The sequence below is a fragment of the Mustela lutreola genome, chromosome 11 (genome assembly GCF_030435805.1).
Source record: "Mustela lutreola isolate mMusLut2 chromosome 11, mMusLut2.pri, whole genome shotgun sequence".
In the NCBI taxonomy this organism is placed as follows: Eukaryota; Metazoa; Chordata; class Mammalia; order Carnivora; family Mustelidae; genus Mustela; species Mustela lutreola.
Genome location: NC_081300.1, coordinates 21,446,919 through 21,474,328, shown reverse-complemented (window position 1 = coordinate 21,474,328; position 27,410 = coordinate 21,446,919). Strand labels below are relative to the sequence as shown.

At 37.7% G+C, this 27,410-nt stretch overlaps 1 protein-coding gene and 1 long non-coding RNA gene across 2 annotated transcripts in view; one reads left to right on the top strand and one right to left on the bottom strand.

Annotated features, from left to right (window-relative positions):
* The window catches only part of DCC (DCC netrin 1 receptor), a 769,602-nt gene that overhangs the window by 431,996 nt on the left and 310,196 nt on the right, over window positions 1–27,410 (top strand). Inside the window, exon 8 of the mRNA XM_059139941.1 lies at window positions 10,246–10,400. Coding sequence (XP_058995924.1) covers window positions 10,246–10,400 — 155 coding nt within the window. The remainder of the gene's footprint in view (window positions 1–10,245; window positions 10,401–27,410) is intronic.
* On the bottom strand, window positions 75–27,072 carry LOC131811408 (uncharacterized). The gene is made up of 3 exons (XR_009345923.1): window positions 26,828–27,072; window positions 26,457–26,562; window positions 75–250 (listed from the first exon to the last, which is right to left on the bottom strand). It is a non-coding gene; the product is annotated as an uncharacterized LOC131811408 (long non-coding RNA).

Genomic DNA, 27,410 nt, shown 5'->3' with positions numbered 1-27,410 from the left:
GTCTCACGCCAAAGGCCATAGAGTAAGCATTCATGATGAGAGAAAGTATTTATTGAATATTTACTGTACCAGATGTCAGGGGAAGCATCTCTTACATAAATTGTCTTACTTCATCCTCACAATAAAACATTATCCACATGAGGCTTAAAGAAGACATTTTCTTCTCTGATACACAGCTAGTAAGTGGTAGAACCAGGATATGATGCAGGTGTTCTTAGTCACTGGACTGACTTGCTCCTCACAGATTAACCTGGAAGAGAATCAGAGTTTTTTTTTTGTTTATTTTGTTTTTTATATTTTCAGAATTATGACATGAATTCTTCCATAGACTTCTTTCCAGTAACTTTCTGACTTAATTGCTAAGTTGGTATGTGTCATTTCTTTAGCAATTATAGACACAGTAGCAAACTTTTTGGACATGTATAGAACACTATACTTCCCATTTCATAATCTAAAGTCACTTATGGAGTGTGACACAGGGTAGCCAGAAGCTTAAGGTAATGTTGCTGTGGAATTGAACTGCATGGGTTTCAAACCTGGCTCAGAATTTTACTAGCTGTGTGGTTGTCATGTGAGATAGATCCTGCATATGGGATAATAATCATAATTGACATGTAAGCCTAGGATGACTTCAGAAATCATTAGTGCCTAAAACATTTGTTTATTGCCTGGTGTTCCAAAAGCACTCCGTTCTTGTCAGCCAGTGCTATGTGCGGATGACTGTGTGTATTAGAAATGGAGAGCAATGAAATACAGGTGTATATGTACAGAGGACTTTATCACTTTATAAATGTTAGCCCATTTGATCCTCAGATAAGGCAGGTATGATAATTTCCATTTTACTGATCAGCATGCCTCACTCTGTTCAGAGAATCTGAAACAAAACAAAACAAAACAAAACAAAAAATACCACTGCTAAGAAGCTACACAACTAGTAAATATTGGAAGAAAGATTTAAATGCAAGGTTTCTAGTCCAGTGACCTTTCATGGTACCATACAAAGTAAAAGATATCCCCTAAAAGACATACATTTAAAGTACTGTGGGAGTTCAGAAGAGAGAATTAAAACACTTTATGAGCATCATTCAATTTAATCCTCACAATAACCCTGTGAGGTAGGCAGATAAAGGACTGGTATCTTCACTTTGCAAATGAAGCAGGGAAGGTTCCAAGATAGCCCCTGACTTGCTCAAGGTCACATGCCTATTCTGCGGCAGGACAAAAGTGGGACTGGGCCTTCCAACTTGCAGCCCGGTATGCGTTACTTTGCTTTGTGCTGCCTCAGAAAACCTCTGCTCCCTGCTCAGGATTAGAGGGCCGCCTTTGCGTGATTGACATGGAGGATTCATCTTAGAATTCATCGTGCATTACATTTCCAACACGGTGTTTACATCTTCCTTCCCTGCTCTTTAGTGCTGGGGCTGTGCAGCTGATGAAGCTCGTTATGAAGGGAGGGTGTTGTGAAGGAAAGAGAACAAGACTCAGAATCCAAAGCTCCACACTGTGGTCCTGGCTTACAGCCTGGCCAAGTTAGCCCCCCTTTCACTCTGCTTCTCTGTAAAAATGTAAAGCCCTGTCCTTTCTACCTCGAAATGTCCTTAGATCATTGAGTAAGAGAATAGTGATTTAATTCTTCCAATCGGCTTAATGTATACGGAAAAATAAAACATGCCCTCTATAAAAGCCATATACAAATGAATGACCCATTATTCACTCATGAGTTGACTATGTGTCCAGCTCTGTGTTGAGAATAATACAGAAGCCAACAGCCTCTTTGGAGGCAGTTTAATAATGTCGGGAGGATCATTCCACTGAGGAATATATAACTACACACTGAATTAAGAGCTCTAAAGGAAAGGAATGTGCTTCTGTGAGAGAAGACATGTGTGCATAATGTCCTGGCCATAATCAGGTCTGTATTTTGAAAAGAGGACTGGAACTGCAGCGTGGAAGTTAGACCCCTGTGGTCATCCCGGTGGATGCAGGGAAACTATCTAGTCTATTGCAAAAGTCCGGGTGAGAGAGGATGGTGGATCAGTGGAGACGGAGCAGAGGAAATAATATTATTCTAGAGATATTTAAGAAGCAAAATTGATAGCAGCTGACAGATTGGCAGTCATGGTGAGACAATGGATGTTTGCAAGGATAGTTCCTAGTTTTCGGGCTTATTTAAATTGAAAGATGGGAGGGTAAGCTGCTGACATTAGGGTGCTGCAGAAGACCCAGGCTTGAGAATGAAGATCATAAATTCAGCTTCAGACAATTTTTTTTTTTTTTTTTTTGCATACATTCAAGTGGGAATGTAAGTAGGGCCTTTGGAATAAGGAACCTGGCTAGAGCTCAGAGAAGTTTGGGCCAGAAATATGTAAATATGTCAATATTTTGTCAGCATATGGATGGTAACTGCAGGTTTCAAAGGAGAAAATGGGTCAGCTCCCCAACCTCCCCCCCCAAACTCCCCCCCCCAAAAAAAAAGCAAGAAAAGGACCCAGAACTGAGTCATATTTATTAGGGACAGAGACTAAAACTAAATAAAATTAACAATTTGAAACAAAAAGCTTTTTTTTTTTTCCATGAACGATAGTTTTTTTTTAATGTTTTATTGCAGTAGCTACTTGTTACATAACTAGTCCCTTGAATGTTTACTAGATGCTAAAAATTTTAATTGAAAATTAAATTGAAAATTGAAAATTAAAATTTTGGGGACACCTGGGTGGCTCAGTTGGTTAAGCAGCTGCCTTCAGCTCAGGTTGTGATGCCAGTGTTCTAGGATCGAGTCCCACATCGGGCTCCTTGCACAGCAGGGAGCCTGCTTCTCCCTCTGCCTCTGCCTGCCATTTTGTCTGCCTGTGCTCACTCTCTCTCCCTCTCTCTCTGATAAATAAATAAAATCTTAAAAAAAAAAAAAGAAAATTAAAATTTTTTAAAAGTCTGTGCCTCAGACTATGCTTTTTAACAATTCAAGAAAAAAAGCAATTTTTAGCCAAAATTTAGTCAAAATACCTTTGACCAACTAAATGATCTCCATTTTCCATTATGCTTTAACTGTTGGCAAGTCACCTGTGAACCCAGTTGTCCTTCAAGATAGCTCTTGATTTCAAACTCTATGACTCTAGGGTAATAAAGAATGTAGCGCTGGATAAGCTATTGCTGCTGTCATTTTGAGCCTTATTTTAGTAGACACCATATTTCAGTTTTGAAATCTTCTCATCATTGCACCATTTTTGTTGTCACTAAAAAAAATCAGAGTGAAAGCAGAGTACATAAAACGTGGATGCTAAAAATCTTTCCTTTAAAATTAACATAGTTCCTTCTCTATAAAGTACCATTACTGTAACTCACCCCCCTTTAAGCAACTAATTAGGTGTTTGATACCTCAAGACAACATTAGTTGCTCACCTCACAGCTGTAACTAAATGTTAATTCCCTGGTGCACTTGGGCAAGACAATATGTGTTTACTTAATTTGTATACTAGAGACATGTTGTTACAAATGATCCAGTAAGAAACGGTATCATGCTTAATCTTTAAAAGTCTACTTACTTCTGAAATGTAAATACAGAAGTGTTGAATTCAATTACACACACATCCGCACACAATTTTCTATTCCCAACAAAGACTATTAGATTAGAAAGGCTACTTTGAGTAGATCCCACTCTGTTTTCAAATGATGAAAGCGAAATATCTTCAGGAAGATGAAGTGGCATGCCAAAGGCCACCCAGCTAAGATGGGATAGAAAACTGGAATCAGGTCCAGCGCTCTAAACATTGTGGAGATTACACTATGTGGAAATGGTATGCAGTTATTCTATGAACATTTTTGCATTTATTTACATATTCATTTAAAAATCTTTGAGCACCAGCAACATAGTCATGTTTATATTCAGTGGGTACATATGCTGAGTGAAAATGTGAGTGGAATATGGCTTTTCTTCTAAATTCACAACTGAGTGAAAGACAGGCATCCCTAGTAATACAATGTGATGTGTGCTACAAAAGATCTATAAACCAAAAGAGCAAAAGCATGAAAGAGAGTATTTAATGCTGCTGGAATCAGAGGACATGATAGTAGGAAAGCTTCAGTCAAGAGATTTTATTTGGATTGGGCTTGAGAAATGAACAAGCTTTTGCCAAACTGAGAAGGAACTGTAAGTCAGGAAACGGTAACTCCAGGATAATTGAAATAAAACAAAATAAAACCAAACTAATGAAAGGCAGAATGGCAACAGACCAAGAAGTAGAGATGGATATGGCATTGTGGGGCAGGGTTAGTTGTTGTAGATAAGTGTGAAAATGTTTGAGCCTCATCTTGATGGTCTTCAGACCTTGTCACAAGGAGTTGAGATGTATTAACCATAGAATGGCAGCCAGCACAAAGTCTGGGGCATGGAGTTTACAGACTACAGATGTTAGAAGAGTATGCCCATCCTTAATCAATAGAAGAAAGAACTGGGAAGATCAATGATCAAAAAAAAAAAAAACAAACAACAACAAAAAAAAACCAACCATCACCACCACCACCACCAACAACAAAAACCCAGAAAAAGCTATTATTCTAATACAATACATTGTAAGTACAAACCAGAGCAGGGCTGGATGTCAGGCACAGAAGAATACAGCCTAAGCGGAGTTAGGTCTTAATGCAACTTGTACAAGGATGCCTTCTATGATGCCATCTTGGACTTTGTGCCTCAGAATGTATCAGCACCTAAGACTTCACCATCTGATCTCAGAAAAGCAGCAGCATCCTCTTTATTAAGTCACAGAGTGTGGAGTTGCTTTTATTTATTTTTTTAAAGATTTTATTTATTTAGAGAGGGAGAGAAAGAGAGCAGTGGGAGGAGTAAAGGGGGAGGGAAAGGGACCAGCAGACTCCATGCTGAGCATGACCCCAGCAAGGGGCTCAGTCTCAGACCCTGAGATCCAGTTAAGTTAGACACTTAACTGAATGATCCACCTAGGCACCCCAAGAATATGTTTATAGAACATAGATAGTATTGTCTAAGAAATCTCTACCAGGTGATCTAAAGCACCTAAAGTTTTACTCCAGTAAACTCAAGTTTACAAGGAAGAAATTTCTCCTATTTGGAAACTCTTCTTGGTCTCCATGTAAGGGTCAAAGAAGGCAAGTGGCCCACAGTTGTGTTCAACCAGCAGAAGGAAACGGACTTTATTTATTTATTTATTTGTTTGTTTGTTTGTTTATTTATTATTCTTTGTGGATTTTCAGTTTATGGATTTATAGTGCGTGGATTCTAGAAAGCACAGGTGACTTGTTCCCTTTAGTTCAGTCAACTAATTTTGAACCTGCCCAAGTCACGCACTACCCACTCAGAGTCCGGGGAAGGGAAGGGAAGTCATGAAGCCTTGTCTGACAATATATCTGATGCCACAGACCATGCCTCTGAGCTCTGTGAATTTGAAGACATTATGTCTTCAGAGTCAGAGGAGAGAACTTCACCAAGAGACAGCTGGTCTGGTCCCCTGCTGCTTTTCCAAGGGTAGTTGGTACAATAAGAGGCAGAACAGCCCTCCCAGTCGTTGGGCAAACGCCTGACAACTACTGGTCTCTGTTCTTCAGACCCTAGGGTGTTTACCTGCCCATTGACAGAGGAGCATGGACCAGAGTGCACAGAGAGAAAATCCTAATTACCAGTTGGTGCAAGTGAGGACTCTGGAGAGTATAACCACTTCAGGTGGCTGCCATTGGCTTATTGGGAGACGAGAGAAACACAGAGTAATACATTGCTCTTCCAAACTTAGGTGTGACTTACTTGTTGGGAAAAGATTTGTGATGTTTTATTTTTGAACTCTTAAAGCGTGAAAGGAATGATCAAAAGCCTGCGAATCTCTGGGGCTTGAACCATACAAATCTGTGAAGGACAACAGGCAGGAAATGCCCGTATCCCAGAATGCTTTAGTATGCCTCTAGCAGTTTGAAGACCACCCCCCACCCCCTTGTAGGACCCGAGGAAGTACCAGAGCAGCCTGGCAACAAAGCCCAGGCACTAGCAGTAAGGACACCACATTTCACAGGGCTGTTCAGCTACCCTGTGGGACACAGAGAACACCAATTCCTTCTCAGTTTGCTGTCAGTGAAGCCTCTGCCTTTAAAAGTTGTTACTGTTTCCATTATTGGAACTTATTCAATACTTCTGGTTATGCCCACTTTTAAAATTTAACTTCTCTTGGAAAACAAAATTAATCTTACAAAAAATATTTTTTAAAAGTGTTTTGTTTTAGGAGAGTAATGGAGCAGACCCATAGAGCTCAATGAAATCTATTGATATATTTTTTTATTTTATGATTGCACCTCTTAATTTCTCTCCTCAAATATATATATATATATATATATATATATATATTTATAATAATAAAAATTACAACAATAACTATCACGTATATGAAACTCCATGTTGATTCCCAGGCAACCTGCCTCTTGCCTTATGTGGTTTATACAGTATCTCATTTAATTTTGGTTATTTTTTTCCTAATATTTTATTTATTTACTTGACAGACAGAGATCACAAGTAGGCAGAGAGACAGGCAGAGAGAGAGGAGGAAGTAGGCTCCCTGCCCAGCGGAGAGTCTGATTCAGGACTCTATTGCAGGACCCTGGGATCATGACCTGAGCTGAAGGCCGAGGCTTAGCCCACTGAGCCACCCAGGTGCCCCTCTCATTTAGTTTTTGAAAAACTCTGTGAGTTAAACATTTTCATGGCCCCAATCAGCACCTGAGGAACCAGGCCCAGATAAATTAATAAGAAAGTCAAAACAACAATTCCAGACTTAAGAATGCTGAATGCACCTACAGCTTCCAAAGCATTTTGATGCAAACTCACTTTGATAAAATGAGCAGATTTCTGAAAAGAGGCACATACATTTGAAATGTTTATATTAAATCATTGTTTTAAGCCACTAACCGCCTACACTGAAGAAAATAGTGGTCAATCCAGGGCAGTACTAGCATGTGATGAGAGCAGAGGGATAGAGTGGTGTTGACGGTATTTAAGAAAAAATACACTGTATTTGCTTAAATTTTTTTTTTTCCAGATTGCTACTGTTGAAGTATTTTCTAAAATTGTTTTGTTCAGTGTGCCTGGGTGGCTCAGTTGGTTGAGCGACTGCCTTCAGCTCAGGTCATGATCCTGGCGTCCGGGGATCTGGTCCCACATCAGGCTCCCTGCTCACCGAGAGTCTACTTCTTCCTCTGACCTTCCCCTTTTCATGTTCACTCTCTCTCTTTCTCTCTCTGTGTGTCTCTCTCTCTCCAATAAATAAATAAGAAATCTTTAAGAAAATGCTTTGTTCACATTTAATGTAATATGGAGGAAGCATCAATTGTTCATATAATGAATATACTTTTTTCTGGACTATTATTAATTTGGAATACTTTTTGGAGGCTGATAGAGATTATGGGTACCTAAAACTCCCTCCCTCATAATAAAATCCAGCATCTACTTTTATATGTGAGTGATATTTTCATTATATGATCTTGGACATTCTTACATGGGCTTACCCAAATTTTCTTGATTATTTTCTCTTTTCCTTTGAAGAACACTTGCTGAAGAGATTATGTCAGCATGTCCCAGAACACATCTCATTTACCTCGGTTCTTTAGTAGTATATGAATAAAGTCAACTATGAAAGCTCTTTCTTCACAGATACCCATGAAGTTTGGTATCTGACCTTCAATAACAACTATGTTGTCATGGATGGCTAGAAAAGATATCAGAGTGGGGGACAGATTCATCTCACAGTGGTTTCTGAATGCCTAGCATTCCTTCTACTCCTTTGGAAACTCAGGTCTTCTACCCAAAGTGCCCATGACCCAAATAGCCCCACAATTCTTTCCCTACAATTGTTGAGTGATATCAATACTGGGTTTAGAAGCTGAAGCCCCAGATTCTGTTTTTAGCTCTGCTATCCACTATGAGTCCTTTGGGGAAAAAAAAATGCTGTCTTCCAAATACCTTTGCATCTATAAAATGATGATAAAATCACCCTATCTATAAAAAAGGTCTGCATGATGAAATGTATCTAAAAGTTCTTCTGCTAAAGAGTAATAAGTAAGTTGCAAAAATCCATATATCCACAAGGCGTACAATCTTGATTATGAGATTTCATTGTTTTTTTTTTTTTCTTTTGTTTTGTTTTGTTTTCCCAAAGCAACTTGTTGGCCTAAATAATCTTAGGTGGATAGAATAGAGCAGTGTGGTGTGTGGTATATGGGAGCATTATCTGATGTCTTACCCCTACCTACTTTCTGTTAAATCCCACCCAAACTCTGCCCTATCCTCAGCCCCCACCATAAGTCACAGTTCAGCCTTGTAGCAACTTAAAAAGAGCACTCCTAAGGACTATCTAAACCTTAGGCTATATTAAGATTCACACGGGTTATTTGTTTGTTTGGTTGTTTTTTATTGTGGTAAATATATATAACACACAACCATTTTTAAGTAAGGAGTTCTGTGGTATCAAGTGCATTCAAAGACCTATCACCATTCTCTGTCTCCAGAACTTTTCATCTTCTCCAATTAAAAATCTGTACCCGCTAAATAACTTCTTCCTCTCTCCCCCTAGACTCTGGTAACCACTCAGGGTATATATTTTAATTATTAGTAGTACTGGATAAAACAGCACTAACTGCATAACAAACAAAGCCTAATATTTATAATGACTCAAAACTGTTTGATTCTTTTTTTTTTTTTCTTAGTTGAATAGTTTTATTAACATATAATGTATTATCTGCTTCAGGGGTATGGGTCTGTGAATCATCAGTCTTATACAATTCACAGCACTCACCATAGCACATACCCTCCCCAGTGTCCATAACCCAGCCACCCTATGCCTCCCCCAACACCTCCCAGCAACCCTCAATTTGCTTTGTGAGATTAAGAGTCTCTTATGGTTTCTCCTTGACTCCTCTGTCATCAATATATAACTGCCAACATAACCATGCTTGTCTACCTCAAGCTCCTAGGTGAAGGAGGAGAACACAGAAGTAAACACGTTACTAGGCCAGGCCCGGAATCAGAACATGAGGAATTCACTCAGACTCACTGGGTAGACCGAGTCCCATGGCTTCATCTAGACCTCACAGTGGCTGGGAAATCCCATCAAGCATGTTAAGAAGAAAAATGGGTTTGATGATGAATCAACCAGTCTCTGTCATATCTGTCAAATTCACATTGCATACATGCCCAAGATTCACCATCAATGCCCTTAAAAGTTTGTTTTTATTTTTCTCTTTGGAAACTTGTTTGCCCTGAGACAAAACTAGGTTTCAAGTATCTCCCCAGACAAAATAAAACCAAATTGCAAAGTTAAAATGTGCATCCTATCCCACTAAGATGCAGGAGATACCATCTAGAAATAGAAACCTTAACAAACAATTGAGTAGCTCAGGAGTTCCTTCTTCACCCAAGTCAATTCTATGAAACCAAGGAGGATACAAATGTCTATAATCATGTGTATCTTTAAAGAACACTTTAGTAGCTATTGTTTCTTCTATGTTAGCATCTATATCGGGAGAGCTTGCCCTCTCCTAATATAGACTACCGGTTGCACCAGGATCAGCACATTAATTTGTTTGTGTGGAACAACTGAGGAAGGTTTTGGTTGGGAAATGGATTGGACACATGTAGATGTGGCTTGAAGAACAAGGCAAGTTGACATGTGTTGCAGTTTCTCCTCACGTAGAAAGGAACCCACCCTCCTTCACTAATTGCACTTAACTTAACCACAGGAGCTCAAGCTCTGTGCACAGCAGCACTTAGCATCTGTCTTTTCCTTTCCTACAATGAGAGAAAATGCATAAATGCATTTGTTGGCAACACTGACAAAGACCGATTTGTGGAATAATTGAGACCTTGATTTCTAGCATTAGCCGGATGTTTACGAAATGCATCTTCCTGTCTACATTCCAGATGTTTCTTCTTATTTTAATAGCTCTTTGTCATGAGTTTTGCATTCTGAATTGTAAAGTGTTGAGGGAAAAGACTTTCACTTGCAAGTTTCATGGCGATGGCATAAACTTGAGCTCCCCCCAAATCCTGCAGTATTTATGTGTGGGTCCTTCCAGTGTGCTTTTCACAATAAACCTCAGAGGCCTCGATTTATAGCAAAAACAGCATGAAATGGTCAGCAAACCTTGGTCCACCTCACTGCTTTGGCACATTAAATAAAAGTTTGGCTAAAAGCATTGATGTTAGAATAATCTTTCCCTGAAACTTTTACTTCCCAGGGAACGAGCATTGAATACATCCCAGCCTGGGTCCCTTCAGCTTACCGTGGGAAACCTGAAGCCAGAAGCCATGTACACCTTCCGAGTTGTGGCCTACAATGAGTGGGGACCAGGAGAGAGTTCTCAACCCATCAAAGTGGCTACACAGCCTGAGTGTGAGTATAAACATAGAAAGACACATTTAGAAAGTATTTCTTTTTGCTGGCAATCTCCTTGAATCCTCTCCTAGAAATTAAGGTTAAAATGGAAGGAATAATTCTGGAAGGAACATATTTAACTTGAGGATTTTTAAAGGTAAGATAACGTTTTAACAAAATGGCCTCCCCACTTAGGCCGTCATGGAAAATTAACAACTAGGAAGGCCTAATCCATCCATACAGTTTCCAAGTTCACTTCCTAAGTGACTGATGGACTCTGCTGAATAGGCCTTTATCATCAGCATCAGGTTTCAGCCGCCTTCGACTGACTTTTTAGGTTTCCCAAGTTTGTTTATGAAGAACACCAAAGGTGAGAGATCAACCACATGGGACTTCCAAATACAGGGACCCATTAAAGAACTTAAACGTACTCTGGATGCCCTTAAGGAGATTCCAACTGCCAATCTCAACTCAAGAAAGGGAAAGGGATAATCTCTATTGGCCAATCTCACTATCTTCCAATTTAAATCCCTCTTTTAAGCTATATCATCCCAAAGTAAAGCAGTTCAGTATTCTTTGACCATGTGATAATTCAGTGATTTCTACTTTTATAAAATAGCTCCAAGGCTATACATTTGAAGGATATCTATTTTATAAAGTTTTGTGTTTTTTTTTCCCTACAAACTTCTAATGTTATTTGAAAAGATGGATTATGGATGAACAGTTTTTCAGCATTATTTTGTTAAAAATTTATTATAATCTAAAGTGTAAATGAAGTGACTACCTATAACAAACTACATTATTTGAAGACCTAGCTGTATCTACTCCTTTTTCTTTTTATGAATGATACTATTCTGCTCAGATTCCTGCTCATTTTAAAAACAATGTTTCATTTCAGAATCATCTCATATGCTTTTGGAAGAAGGTGAAATACTAATTAGAAATATTTTAGTTGGTAAATATGAGGAAATAATCTTTGCATTATGTCAGTTCTTGAGTATTTTAATTTTTTAAAGATCTTATTTATTTATTTGATAAAGAGTGAGTGTATGTGTGCATGGGTTGGGGAGGGAGCAGAGGGAGAAGGAGAAGCAGACTCCCCCCTGAGCATATGCCCGGCTTGATCCCAGGACCCTGAGATCATGTCCTGAGCTAAAGCGAGACACTTAACCAGTGGAGCCACCTGGTGCCCCTACTTCTTGGATGTTTTAAATCATCATGTAGAGAGAGCAGTTACCCTCTGATAGGTAGTCTGGGTACTGGTATCATGTTCTATATTTGGCAAAATCTACATTTTTTCCCCCCACTTAGCCAAGGTTGCCAAGAAAAGATGATAAAGAATTATAATGAAATATTTATTAGGGGTGGGGGAGATACCTAAACAGTACAAATCTTAGATATACTTGCCTCACAAAAATAAAACCTCAGCATTTTTAAAGGCATAGTAATGTACAGGTTTCAGATAATAATAGGAAACACAGGCTCCTGTGCAGGATCCAGAAGCTACAACAGGGTATTAAACCTCATTCCTTGCAGGACTTTGCACAACATCACTGGTTGTTATGCTCATGAATGAGGTTGGTTCTACTTCCAAGTTTCTGTTCTTGAGAATGTTTTTAAATGTTTGCACTTAAATCACTAAATAATGCCAATTTCCACTTCATAATATCTATGTTTTACTATGTTTCTTCATTGACTTACTCTTAATAGATCATATAGAGAGAGAATCAATAACTTTTATGAATATTTGATATTTGTAATCAACAAAGTTGAATAAAAACAAACACTCAAAATACGTATTTCTAAAAATATGGTATATGCCATGTTGTATGTATTAATTAAAAAACATCAAAAATTCTCTAAAGGGCATGGACTGAAGGGGATTATGCTAAGTGAAATAAGGCAATCAGAGAAAGACAGTTATCACACGGTTTCACTCATATGTGGAATATAAGAATAATGCAGAGGCCAATAAGGTAAGGGAGGGAGAACTGAATGGGAAGAAATCAGTGAGGGAAACAACCCATGAGAGACTCTGGACTCGGAAGCAAACTGAGGGTTGTGGAAAGGGAGGTGAGTGGGGGAGGGGCTAACTGGGTGATGGACATTAAGGAGGGCACGAGATGAGATGAGCCTTGCATGTTCTGCATAACTGATGATTTATTGAACATTACATCAAAACTAGTGATGTACAATATGTTGGCTAACTGAACTTAAATACAAAAAAGAAAAAGTTCTCTAATGGAAAACTTCATTCAGTTTGCTAGTGCTAGAACTTAAACTTTAAAAGTATGTTCATTTTCAAAATATCCAATTTCTATGAATTATCTGAATTCTTTACTTTCCTAATCTTAACGTTTTCCATAGAATTGTTTTAGTGTACATTTTAAGGCTGACTAGACATGATTACATTACATTCTGTGAAAACCCTAAGTAGTCAGCCTTGTTTTCTAAGACTGAGCAACATTATTTTTTTCTTCTATCAATTTCATTGTTTCTGTCTCCAGCTTAAATAATCAATTCCAAGAGGATTTTTCTTTTTTAAAATCACTTTCTTTTATGCCAGTTTTTCCAAGCCACAGGAAAGAAAGGATACCAACTAATAATAATGCCTCATTTCATGAAACTACTACTCATCATATAACATTCTCTGCCGTATTTAGTATCATTAATAAAAAGAAAATCAGACAGTAATTATTGGCATTACACATGTGGCCTTAACTTATTTAAAAAAATGCCATAATTCAGTTTATAATTTTGTCGAATAAACATCTGCTATGTTCCCAGTACTGTTCCCTGACATCTGAGGCACCTTAGAAAAGCATATGTGTGTAATGAAATAACAGCACTTAGGGATCTCAGAAGCTTCTTGAGGAAGCACATATTCTAAATGCGTAACAATAATAAAGCAAGTAGAGTAAGGGAGCTTGTAACAAGTTGTTAAGTGAAATATTACCATCTCAATCATGGATTTACATGTGGCCCCCATTACCTGTGATAGCTGAGGTATAATGTCTAGTTATTTTTGTATGCCCAAATCACATTGTGTCTGCCTCACATTGTATTTGAAATATGTGTATTTCAAAGACAGCTGCCTCAGACCTTTGTATGTCTTCCATTCAGAAGGTAGTCTGAGAGTTGGTGCAGAGGACCTCACTGGGTGCTTGTCTCTGTAAGCATTTATTTGCTTAGAAGTTAGCATAAATGATGATAAAACTAAACGATTGAGTGAATAAAGCACATTGCTTGTTAGTACTACTGTCTCATATAAGTTATATTTTCCCCAGAAAATGAAATGTAGAATCTTTCTGCTTTAGTGACATGAAAGAGCTTTAAATTTTTTTCATTAACAGCGGTGATAATGGCCTTAGGATTCTAACTGTACTTTGGCCTTCAGTAACAGCACTGTTTTATTAAATCACTTCTGGTCTTACCACCGTATGGAGTAAGAATTCTTTCCTTTGCCAGACATTGTTTACTTGGATGGTGACCTAAATCTGTTTTGTTGAGAGTTACCTTGGAAAATTCACCTCCTACTCGGTGGATAGGTACATAGAAACAAATCAGCTAGATAAACAGTACATTCAGAATATCGTTTAGATGTGCAAAGCAGTTAGCCAACTCCTTCAATTCATTTAGATTAAGAATACTGTGTAGCTCACCTGCTGTCTTTACTACAGACATTAGGATAAATAAATTACGTTATCATGACTAATAGGTACTGCATGTGTACTTTATCTTCTGTTGTTAACACAAAATGCCATTTTGGCAATTTAAAAATATGTCTAGGATAAGGAACACTTCATCTTCTTCAAGTCTGTTCAGTAGTGTACCAGTTGCTGAGGAAGACGGAACACCCTAGAGATGCTGTGCTTCATTTCTCTCCTCTCCCCGCTCCCTCCCCCTTCCCTTCACTTTCTCCCTTCTCTCCCCTTCCCTCCCTGTCCCTTTCCCCTCCCCCCTTCTTTGTTTTGAGACGAAGTTCAAAGGCTGATTTTATTATTTGGGTGGAATTTCAGAATTTAGAGGGCAAGGTTCGGGGGAGGGGACATTTCTATCTCTATTTCTTTCCCTGACAAAATGATCTTATCTTTTGAAAATGTGTCTCATCTGGATGTGTGTTCGGTTGCTCCTTTTATCACTGTTTTTCCAAATATGATGGAGTAATTGTACACTAAAATTACATAGCTTTTATACAAATTGAATTTCAAGTTTTCCATAATATTTGAAAATATCAACTCTATTATGAAAACCATATTCTCAAGGAATAAACACTAATGGAAAATATGTCTGAAATATAAATCAGCCAGCAACTGTTTCTAAAAGTGCATACATTTTGTAGTAATCATTTAAAGAGATCAACAGCCCAAGATCCAGTTTATGAAATAATCACGCAGAATAGAAAAGCTTGATTTATGGGAAGGTTTATGTCCCCCGATTATATCTTCCTTTTGCTCAGCCCTTGCTTCTTTCCCCTGCCTTTATGGTGTATAATTTCTCCACTGTATTATCGGTCCGATTTAAGCCCCTGCCTGCTTAAGACTTGTCTAATCTTTTCATACCACATGTGGAGAGTTTTTGAATTATTATTTGGGGTCTTTTAAGATGCTGTTAAGTCAGTTTAATCATGAAGGATGTTAAAATGGACCACATACAGGCTAGAGGTTTCAGTTAGAATGGGAAGCCTATTTGCTAGACCACAACCCAATTATCCACAAAGCCCTTTTATATTTGAGTTATAAGTAATATTCTTAGTCTGTTATATTTACACTGAAAAGATGAGTGAAAGCTACCCCCCCCAAGTTGAGTCACTTTGGAATATAGCATCTAGAGGAATAGGCATATTTGCTTTTTCCCTCCTTCTTTGGAGATACACACACACACAAACACACACACACACACACACACACACACACATAGTATTTGTAATCAACAAAGTTGAATAAAAACAAATCACATCAAAATACATATTTCTAAAAAATGGTATATGCCATGTTATATGTAGACTGACAACTAAAGAACTCATCAAAAATTCTCTAAAGGGAATGGACTGGAGGGGATTATGCTAAGTGAAATAAATCAATCAGAAAGAGACTATATATATATATATATTCTCATTCATTCATTCATTCAATCATTTCTTCATTCGTTCATTCTTATAGGGCTCTATGTGTATGGTGTTATGAAGGCAGCTGATAGGTCTCTGAGCATTGTCTGACCAAACATTACTACCTGCATCCTAGGTCAAGTTTCATAATCTTTGAGACTTTAGTTTCTCCAACTATAAACTGAAGATATGATTTATTCCTCCTCCTTCCGGGTTGTGAAGAAGAAATGTGGTAACAGATAGGAGACTTCTGAGTCTTACCTGGCATCTAGTAGGCAGTCGACAGAGAGAAACTCCCTGCCCCTTACAGGATCAAATGGAACCATAATCCCTATTTCCTGGCACTTGCAAAGGAAGTGGGACACTCAGTAGGTAATAAGGCTAATATAATACCTTGTTGATAGTTTGGAACTGGCTTGATTACTATACAATCAGCCATTTATATATTTTATTACTTTTCCCCTAATTATCCTCTGCCTGTAATTTACCAGGCTATGATAGAAAAGTTTGTCCTCCAGTTTTACCCAATATACATCTTTTCATCCCTAACTAAATGTTGAGGTCTTAAGATCAGGAAATACTCTTATTATCCCATAAAATGTATCACAACATTGCCATTTTATGAATAGCTGGTGGCTTCAAATTTGCTGGGAGAATCTGATCTATATATAATGTATGGCCGAGATAGTAAATATCAATTATATTTATTTCATACTGTTCCTATAGATTGAGTAAATCATAGTTCTGTCTAGCTCATTTATTTTTATCATGTGAGCTGGTTTGTGATTACTAAGTGCACTGTGTGGTGATTTGAGTAACTATTTGGGATGACTGTGGAAGGAAAGTTGACCATGATCCAATAAAAAGTGATCCAGTTGCACGGTCATGTGCATAATCATAGGTTACTCATAGAAAGAAATAATGGTAAGTGCTGATATTCCATCGTTTCTTGGTAGCACACAGATGCTAATGTAGTTTAAAAGGTCCCTCATTGCAAAACAGGCTTTTAGGTGTACAAATACAAGATGAGAGACATTTAAAGCCTTATGGTTTGGCATCCTCAGCAACAGAAGACTTAAGTAATCCATTTGGATTTAATGGTCAATTAGGTGAGGTATTATGTCTTTTATAATGAAATATAGCAGTGGAAGAATTAGAGGGAAGCTTGGGAGGATGGGTTGTTTAATCACACTAGAAGAATTCAAGGCAAATGCAAGTCACTCTGTAGTTCATTCATGAATGTATTCATTCAATCAAAAATGATTCTTTTGTGGGTCCCTGGGTGGCTCAGTGGGTTAAGCCTCTGCCTTCACTCAGGTCATGATCTCAGGGTCCTGGGATCGAGCCCCACGTCGGGCTCTCTGCTCAGCAAGGAGCCTGCTTCCCCCTTCTCTCTATGCCTGTCTCTCTGCCTATCTATGATCTCTGTCTGTCAAATAAATAAATAAAATATTAAAAAAAAGGAAGAAAAAAAATGATTCTTTTGTGCTAAGTTCTAAACCTTCACTGTCCAGTATAGTAACTATTAGTCACATGTGTTCATTTAAGGTTAGGTGCACTGAAGTAAAACAAAATTCAAAATCCTGGCACATTAACTGTATTTCAACTGTTAAACACTTAAAATTTAAATAAAGTTGAAAACTAAAATTTTAATTCCTAGGCCATATTAGCCACACTTCAATGGTCTATATATGCTATTCACTACCATGTGGGATGGCACAGAGAACATTTCTGTTATTGCAAACAGTTCTATTAATCTAGACACTAATCTAGCACATGAGGCTACAAAAGCTAGTCAGATATTATTATAGCTTTTAAGGACTAGTAGTCTAGTGGCAAATACTTTAAACAGAGCAATAAAAACATTAACGATTAATCCTCTTTGAATGTTGAGATATTAAATATAAAAGATTTCTTCTTAAAAGCCCACAGAATCTAGAACTGAACATATTCTCTGGTTAGTTGTTTAAAGTTCTCTAAATATTTTCTCAGGTTAAAGACATGTAAGTATCTTTCAAAACACATTTAAAGATGAAAGACAAAGATTACCTATTGCTTGAGTGGGGCATTTTAAGTTCCATTCACCCAAAAGAGTCTGTTGGCTCACTATTTTCTTTTACTCTGAGCACAAAACATAATTCAAGACTCTTCCACTGGTACAACCAAATATCTAGAGAAGCTATCTGCTTGGTAGAAATCATATAAATTATAATATCTGTGTTAGGTAGATATTACCTGTCTATATTAATTTCTATAGATATTATCTATGTTATATGTGTATAGATAGATAGTAATACTATAATGTAGAGAGATATTAGAGAGTATGAAGAAAGAGGACATGGAAATATAATAATTAAATATAATAATAATAATGAGAAGTTTTTGAGAAGAGTAGGTATCCCGTTTGGAATAAATAGGGCTCCCCTAAGATAGATTGATTTTGGGTTTAATTGCCTAGTCTGGTTGTACACCCTAGCAAAAATGAAAGTAGGTTGCTTGTTAAACTGTATTAGAGCAAACTGGAGCTTGAGCATCTTTAGGGATATTGTCATCATGCTGGGGCAGCCAAATAAAACTCTACTCCAAATATGAAACAGCTGAGCTGAGTGTTTTTATGGGATTCCTTCAGTTACATCTGAGTCTATGAAGAGCTGGTGAATGTGGCTAGTGAAAAACAAGGATAGAAAGAGAGTATGCTCTACTCATCTGTACAAATATACACACTGTATTTGTACCTTTTCTCATCTTGAGAGGCTCTTTAAATCTATTCTGTCTATAAAAGCATTTTTTGAGCATCTACTATGTGCCCAGGCCTCTGTAAGGCATTGAGGATAGGAAGTAAAATAAGATGGGTAGACTAATACCCAAAAATTTAGGGATGAAATTTTTGATGAAAATGTATCTATAAGATACATTGTTCTAAATCATACTGTGGGATCAAATTATTTCTTCTTTTTTTAAATCTGAAGTTACAATTACAAGGTATTAGTGTACAAGTACTATCGAATTTAACGCCTATATATGTTATATTATTAGAACACAAAACCCATGACATTATATGTTACAATCTCTAAGAGATAATGCTATTTAATACACATATATGTTAGACACACATATATATGTTGTCTTTTAGTGTGCAATATTAATGTGAAAGAATTACATCAAGAAACTGATATGATACTCAACCCAAATTAAATTACCTCACTATTACAGATTCTTTTTGCTGTGGCTTATATTCTGCTTGCTGCAGTATACAATAAATCTTATGTGCCACACAAAAAGGCATAATGTGACTATTGTTCTCTAACTCCAATGTTCCTGCATTACTGTATCGTTTTAATAAAGATATTATTTCTACTTTGTAGACCTAAGGAAAAGAAACCCATAACTGGTCACTATTCTATGAAAACTCTTTTCTATCTCTGCCCAATTTTCCTACCTTGGGTTGCCCCAAATCATATCTAATATAAGAGTTGAGTTGAGTCAGAATTTCTGGTTACAGGATATTTGATAGGTACAGGGGATTGCCATGGGTCAAAATTGAAAGATTTTAAGGTGATGATACACAATTACTGTGTTAGATTGCAGCTGTTAAAATCAGAGTCAAAACATTGCCCCTCCACGTTCAGGAGGAAATAGTCATGGAGTTTTTATCAAACCGGTGGAACTCTGAGCCCAAGGTTAATGCAAGTAACTTGTTAGTTACCACCTTATTTAAATCTATAATTGGTGTTCCAGTTCTTCCAAATGGAAGGAGAGTGAAAGGTGGTTAAGAACAATAATTCAGGGCGCTTGGGTGGCTCAGTGGGTTAAGCTGCTGCCTTCGGCTCAGGTCATGATCTCAAGGTCCTGGGATCGAGTCCCGCATCGGGCTCTCTGCTCAGCAGGGAGCCTGCTTCCATCTCTCTCTCTCTCTCTCTCTCTCTCTCTCTGCCTGCCTCTCCATCTACTTGTGATCTCTCTCTATCAAATAAATAAATAAAATCTTTAAAAAAAAAAAAAGAACAATAATTCAGAAGTCAAACTGGTTTTGAATTCTGGCTTTTTCACTTATGAGCTAACAGGGTCTATTAAACTACCATTTTCTCAGAGGTAAAAGAGAGACATCTTGCAGCAATGTTGTAAAGCTTAAAAGAAAATCTGTAGAATGGATCACAGTACATCATCAAAAGGTTATTCAGAAGACTGAGTGAGATAATTACTATAAAATATTTAGCCTGATCTCTGGTACTTTGCCAGTCCTCATTAATGGTAGCTTTTATAATCATGTATTCCTCCATTGCTGGATTCTAACCATTCTTCTTGCAATCATGTTCCTTAACACTGAACATAGTCTGTTCATTTCTATCTCTGTGTTTTTCATGTGTGTTTGAAATGATCTCCTTTTTTCTTTAGGGTATTTCATAAGTCTTTTTTTTTTTTTTTAGACTTAAGATTTCTAAGAGCACAGAGCCTGTTGACCTAAGTTACCATATGGGTCAGTCTCAGCCTGCATAACCTTATTTTTCACTCCAACTTTGTTGGAATTCTATCATGCCATTCACTCATTCATTCATTCATTCATTCAACAGATATTCATTGTGTGCCCCCATGAGATACCCTGTATTTCCTAGTACTGGGAATTCAGCAGTAAAAAAGAAAGACAAAATACCTTGATGAGGTATTTATATTAATTATATTAGTGATTATTTATGCTAGTGATCAGGAGATATAATAAACAAACAAAAACCAAATATGCAAAAGAATAAAAAAGTTTAAGGGGGTAGAGAATGAGCAGGATGATGATTCTAGAAAGGAAAGTCAGGAAAAAATTCTAGAGAAACAGCATTTTAAGGGGACATCTGAATGATTGGGAGGGTTGCCAGCAAAGATTTTGGGTGGAGACATTTCAGATAGAGACAATAGCAAGTACTCTGGCCCTGGAGAGGAAGCACGAGAAGACCACCGACCATGCTGCAGGAGGGCAAGGGAAAGAGAGAATGGGAGATGGTTTGACAGGTGGCAGGGCTCAGCCAGGAAAAGCCTTGAAAGCCACAGTAAGGAGGGCTGATTTAATCCTCAGTGCAGAGGCATCTGTGCAGGGGCGAGTAGCATAATCTACTATTCTTTTTCAAGTGGGAATGAGAGCAGAGAGGAGGCTAATGCAGTAGTTCAGTCAAGAGATGCTGGTAGCTCAAGTTTCGGTTTTAGATCCAGGACACCTTGGGAAAGTAGGGACAAGTCTTGCTCGAGGGTGTAGGATGCGAGAAAAGACAGGAGTCAGTTTTCCTCTTAGGTTCTTGCCCTCAGAAGCTCAGTGAATCAAAGGGCCATTTGTTGGGATCAGAAGCTGAGGAAGGAGCTGGCTTGGAGGGCATTTAGGACAAATCGAGAGTTATTTTTTGACATATTATGTTTGAATATTAAATGTGTGCAGGTTTTATTTTCTAGTTAGACTGTATTTGAGGAAGGTGCCGAGTATTTAGAATATAAAAATAAGAGAAAATGCCACATAGTACTAGGCCAATAGCCAAATGCATGTGGTATTCAGCTTCTAATAGTGGTAAAGCTGAACAATTGTTGGAAAAACATGGAAGAATTCCCCATGCTATAAACTGTAAAACATCTGTGCCCAAATGTCCCTAATGAAAGCACTGCAGGGATGTGTGCACCGCCATGCACAGCAGACATTCACAAATTTGTCAATCACAGAGAAGCTTGCTTCTTAGACTGCCTCCCTACAGACCAGTGAAGTAGGATTTGATGTGACTGCTACCAGCAAGGAGTGCCTAAAAGGAGCTCTGATCTGCAGCCCAGTCTGCTAGCTGCCAAGATTTTCTGAGGAACTGATCCAAAAGGGGCAAGTTAGTGCCAAAATAAATGTTATCCCAGAACCAGTTTGTTTTCTGACATGTACCCTGCCTGTGTTCACTAAACCGGAGACTGGATTCTAATGAGATGTCTGTTCACAGAAGATCCTGAGGTTGAATCACCTTACCGCTCTGGGACTGCATTGGAATTTTACCAGCAGATGCTGGGTTTAGGCCCGAGTGGAGACCACAAAGCTGAGGAGTTTGCCTTTTATCTTTCAACATCCCTTTTCTTTATCCTTTTCTTGGTGTGGCAGGGTCTTTTATCCCTCATTACCTCAGAGTACCCAAAGTCTAAAACATTTATCCAAATGATCTGAAACATAATGTTGAAACCATACAGTAAGGTTGACCTTGTTGATCCCAATGGTGGAATTTTGCAAAGGTAAACTTTGGAATCCAGAGACTTGAGGCCAGTCCCAGGGTTGGTCAGAGCACTGGTGGCATCAGCAGGCCTGTGTCTAGATTCCTGATCCTGGGTTTTTATGTTAAACAACTCTGTGGGCAAAAATTGTGTGTTCCCTTTTGTTTATGTTTTTATTTTCTGAAAATGGAGACAATGCTAAACCAATAAGCAAAAGACATGGGTTCAAGATTGGCATGTTCTCTATATCCTGCTGCGTATGTTTGAGAAAATCACTTACTTTGTTTATTTATTTATTTTAAGTAGACCTCATGCTCAGCATGGAGCCGAGTATGGGGCTTGAACTCATGACCCTGAGATTAAGACCTAAGCTGAGACCAGAGTCAGCTGTTTCACCACCTGAGCTACACAGGCATCCTATCACTTACTTTTTCTGATTCTCAATTTCTTCTTATGAAATGGGGAACATATTGGCTATATTACTTTCTTAGGCCTCCAGTGACAAAGTGCCACAAACTAGAGTGTTTAAAACAACAGAAATTTGTTCTATGACAGTTCTGGAGACTAGAAATCCGAAATAAAGGTGTTAGCAGAGCCATGTTCCCTCTGTAAGTTTTAGAGAAAAATCCTTCCTAGTTGCTAGCAGTTTTCAGCAGTCCGCCCATCATGTCTCATGTCTCATGTCTCTTTGCCTCTTTTTATAAGAACACCCATGATACTGGATTTAGAGCCCACCCCAACACAGTATGACTTTATTTAATTTGACTAATTGTATCTGCAAAGGCCTTTCTTGGTACACATGAATTTGGGGGGGGGGGATAGTATCCCATCCAGTACCTATACACTGTCCTACAAATCACACAGATTGTACATGAAATTCCAAGTAATCTGAGTGAAGACTGAGCAAACTCTAACATATATATATATTTTAGGGACGCCTGGGTGGCTCAGTGGGTTAAAGCTTCTGCCTTCAGTTCAGGTCTTGATCCCAGGGTCCTGGGATCAAACCTGGCATTGGGCTCTCTGCTCAGAAGGGAGCCTGCTTTCGAAACCCTCTCTCTCTGCCTACTTGTAATCTTTGTCTGTCAAATAAATAAATAAAATCTTAAAAATATATATATATATATATATATTTTAAACTTTGGAATGCAGAGACTTGAGTCTATATCTATATATATATATATGAGTCTATATATATATATGTATGTATATATATACATACATATATATATATTTCTAATTAATGAAGAAACTACTTTTTCATTTAAAAAACAATCTCAATCATTATCTCTCAAGCAAAGAAGTACTAAGAAACATCCTTCATTTCCTTAAAATCATATATGATTATGCTCCTACCTGCTTCCTTTCTCCAGAATTCTAATCCTGCCTTGTAGGCTGTAAGACATAGTGTTTTCTGAATATTAAGGACTGCAAACCACCCAGGTGGCCTTAACTAACTAAGTGAAAGGAATCATCTGAATAATGAAGTTTGCAGAAGCTACGAGTGAGAACAGTTACCAACTGCATGCTCAGATTCCCCTGGTTTGATCTTCAGTTGATAAAAATCCCACGAGCATTTCCTCCTAAATAGTGAAGGCCACGTGTTGGCTCTGATTTTAACAGCTACAACCTACAGTAGTAATTGTGTGTTATCACCTTAAAATCTTACAAATTCGACCCATAGCAATCCCCTGTACCTGTGAAATATCCTGTGAACAAGAATTCTGGCCCAGCCCAACTCCCATGAGAGAAATCATAAAGTTAAATGTGTCAAAATTAACACTGTCATACTTGGATTTGAACCTAGCGTACCATTCTTGCCACAATGCTAATGTGCGAGTGCATGTGTGTGTGTGCGTGCGTGCACAAAGTAAGACTAGCAATGATTCTTTCAAAGCAATAGAAAAATAATTAATTGAAAGTTAACTGCATTTTAACACATTTATGAGTTAAAATTCCCATTACTTCAAAAAACATAGCTATGATAGGATAATTTTTTTTTTTTTTAAAATCCCAACGTTACTGGTTTATCTGAATGATTTGTACTAACTACTGCTGAGGAACATGCTAAGTATATAATTTCTACTTTCTCTTATAAATCACATACTTGATCTTAACCCGCAGTCTGTTGCTTTGATTCAAAATCTTGTCCCACAATCTTGTGAGGAAATAAAAAAATAATAATTATTACTTCCATCCTTCAGTGGGGCTAGTTTGTTTGTATTTCATGCAAGCTTCACAAAAAAATACTTAAGACTCCCAGAAATAAGTTGTTGCTACTTCTGATGTTATGTTTCATCATTTAATATATAAATGTAAAAAAATATAAAAATAAAAATAAAAATGTAATCATAGATTTAACATATCACTGACTTATTTTAGATTATACCAACACCTTGATTAATTTTACCACCTCAAATGTGTTGTTGTTTTTTTTTTTAAGATTTTATTTATTTATTTGACAAACAGAGATCACAAGTAGGCTGAGAGGCAGGCAGAGAGAGAGTAGGAAGCAGGGTCCCCACCGAGCAGAGAGCCCAATGCGGGGCTTGATCCCAGGACCTAGGGACCATGACCTGATCCGCAGGCAGAGGCTTTAGCCCACTGAGCCACCCAGGCGCTCCTTGAATGTGTTTTGTTCTATACCCTCTTATAATTTAGTGTAATTTTGCCACTATCTTTGGAAATATTGAAGTGTTCCCCATATCAATCCATGAGTTCTTGAATTAACCTAGTCGCACTGTCTCCGTTTGCCATGTTCAGTGTGGTAGCTACTCACCATAAGTGGCTGTTGAGCACTTGAAGTATGGCTTGCCCGAACTGAGATGTAAATGTAAAAATAAACACTATTTGTTAAAGACTTAGTATGGAAAAAGCATGAAATATCACATTAGCAAATCTTATATTGATTATAGTTTGAAATGATAATATTTTAGACATATTGGGTTAAACATACATGATTATTTAATTTTTACTTTTTGAATGTGGCGACTAGAAAGTTTAAATTACTGTGAGCCTTCCTGGATCACATTATATTTATACTGAATGGTGATGACTTAGATGTAAATACTCTTCTGTCGTACCTCCAAGTAGGAGGACATCAGGAAAATGGCCAATCTGATATTCAGTTGAGTTTAGGAGTTACTGAAATACAGTAGTTAAATTTAACAATCTTCGAAGAAATACTTCTTAAAGTCTTGCCTAAATAGCATTCATAGTTAACCACTACTTTACTTATTTGACTCCACATTAATGGACATCATCATAATCGATAGCCTTTGAATGTTTGAGTCAAAGGCATTGTTTTCCTATTAGCCTGACACTGTATGTGACCACTGAAAAGCAAAGCAAAGGAAGTGGGCTTGGGAAGAGAAAGGATACATTTGATGATCCAGGGCAGTGCACCGTGTCCCTGTGTTCAGTTTTACTTAAAGTCGTCGTCCAACTTCTGTGAGATGATTTACTGCTGAAGTCTATTTGTCTTCCTGCTGCTATCTCGGAGCAAGCCTAAATCTTCCATGTGGTTAATAAACTTCTTATCTTTTGAATACTGAAAATAAAATAAACTTAATCCTCGGGGTGGTTCAGTCAGCAGACCGGGAGCCTTTTAGATGCTTCCTGGAGATAGAGGACAACTAGGTTTTCTGCCCTGTGCGATTATCAATCTTCCCCTTGCATGCATGCACGTGTAAGGGCATTAAAGGTGCTTCTCAGTGATAAATGTCAGTGGAATCGCAAAGTGAATATTAATTTCAGTATTGTCAAGGTCAGATGTGTACCCAGGTTCATTGTTACTGGAATTTTTATTGTTGCTGCTGTTAGGAAAGATATTTTATCTTGGGCTTTTTTTGCAAGAGTCAGGAGAGAAGGAGAACAAAATTTCTTAACATGCATATACATTACTCAGAGAAAAGTGCCTTAGGCACAGCCTGATCTGTTAATTGGGGTAATTATGTTGAGTGCCTTAAGAAAAATCAAAGTGTGGGTTTAGAGGAGCTAAGTAAGGTGGGAGCAGAACAAACAGATGATCCCCAAATCTTCAGACTAGTTGATGTGCCTGAAAAGTGGCTGACTAAGTATGTGGAAAAAGGAAGGAAAAAGTTCAGGAGAAATAAGTAAAGAAGAGAAAAATTATGTGATGAGGCCATTCGTCAAAGTTGGGTATGAAATTATCTAGTTAGGAGCTCAAGAAATTAAAAAAGAAATGAAAGTGAAGAAAAATATTAGATTATGACTGTCTGGGGATAAAGAAGCCACTGGACATGTCTATATAGAGTGAATTACCTCAGACCCCACAGTGGGTACAAGCACGTAATATTCATCTGCCAACACTCTCACACACGTGACAGATCTAATTCTAGTCTAGTATTAACAATCTTAGTGAACAACGCCAGAAACATCCAGCTATGCAAATTAGAAATACAGGAGTCACTCCTGGTGCCTCCATCCTCCTCACAGCCCCATCTCCAGTACATCCAATGCTGCTGATTTTACCTTCCACACAGCTCTTGAATCCCTCCCCATTACTGTTGTTCTAACTCGAGCTGTTAACCATTGTCTTTTATACTACAGAATACTCTCGCAACTAGGCTCCCAATACCCACATTCATCACCTTTCATTCACTCTTCATGGAACCAGCAGAGTATAAAATGCTTAACTCATCAATTCCATTCTTGTTCTTAGAATAAAAGATCAAAATCTTCCCAAGGCCTTTTAAGATCCAATATGGTTGCACCCCAGCAATCTCTCTCACCTCATCTGAATCCCTCTTCAGACTCCTTGTGTCCTGCAACCCAACACTGTCAGTTCTATGGAAGTTTTCACTGATTACTCAGTCAATTCTTCCAATGCCTTGTACACTGTAAAAAAATAAAATAAAAAATAAAATAAATTACTTAATATTTATTGAGTACTTCCTTTGTGCCAGAAGCTATTTATTATGAATCTCCACAACAAACTCATGGGGGTAAGTATTAGTATTAACCCCATTTTTAAGAGAAGAAAAACTAAACTCAAAGATATGAAGTAGCTTGACCCCAGCCAGCTAGCCTGAGCAAGGGTACTGGATTTGAACGCAGGTCTTTCATTCTGGAATCCATATTCTTTACTGTTAATTTCTCTCACCAAATTTTATTAGATGGGGTATGTTGGCATCTCCTGCATCAGAGAAGCCCAGATCTGCGACTTCTGGGAAACCTATGTGGCAGGAGAATAGAGTTCTAAATTTCCTCCTTAAGTTATGGTGCCTCCCAAAAGAGCCAGTTTACCCAAGGCAGTTCCTTATCTTTTAAAGCCTAGAGATAGATAAACGATAAATTTCTTCCCCAAAGAGATCGTATCTTTTTAAGATAGGATCTCTTTGCCGTATGTAGAAAAAAACTCGAGTATGTGAAAAAGATTGCCACTTCCTTCTTCTCTAATAAATGACAGCAGGGCTCTTTTATAAAAGCAATCTATACAAGTCATTTATTGCTCTATTAAAACTACAAACATCAAATATTGATTCTTCCCATACTGACCATAATACAAACCAACTTTGAGAAGGGTTGCTAGGATTTAGTTGCATTATCACCATGGGGAACACTCCAGGTTGCACATAAGCTGAAGATACCTGATCCTCTGATGCATATCTGTTTATAGAGAACTGATATTTTTGTGTACAGAAATACAATCCTTAAGTACGGATGAATCTCAAATAAGTGTGAAG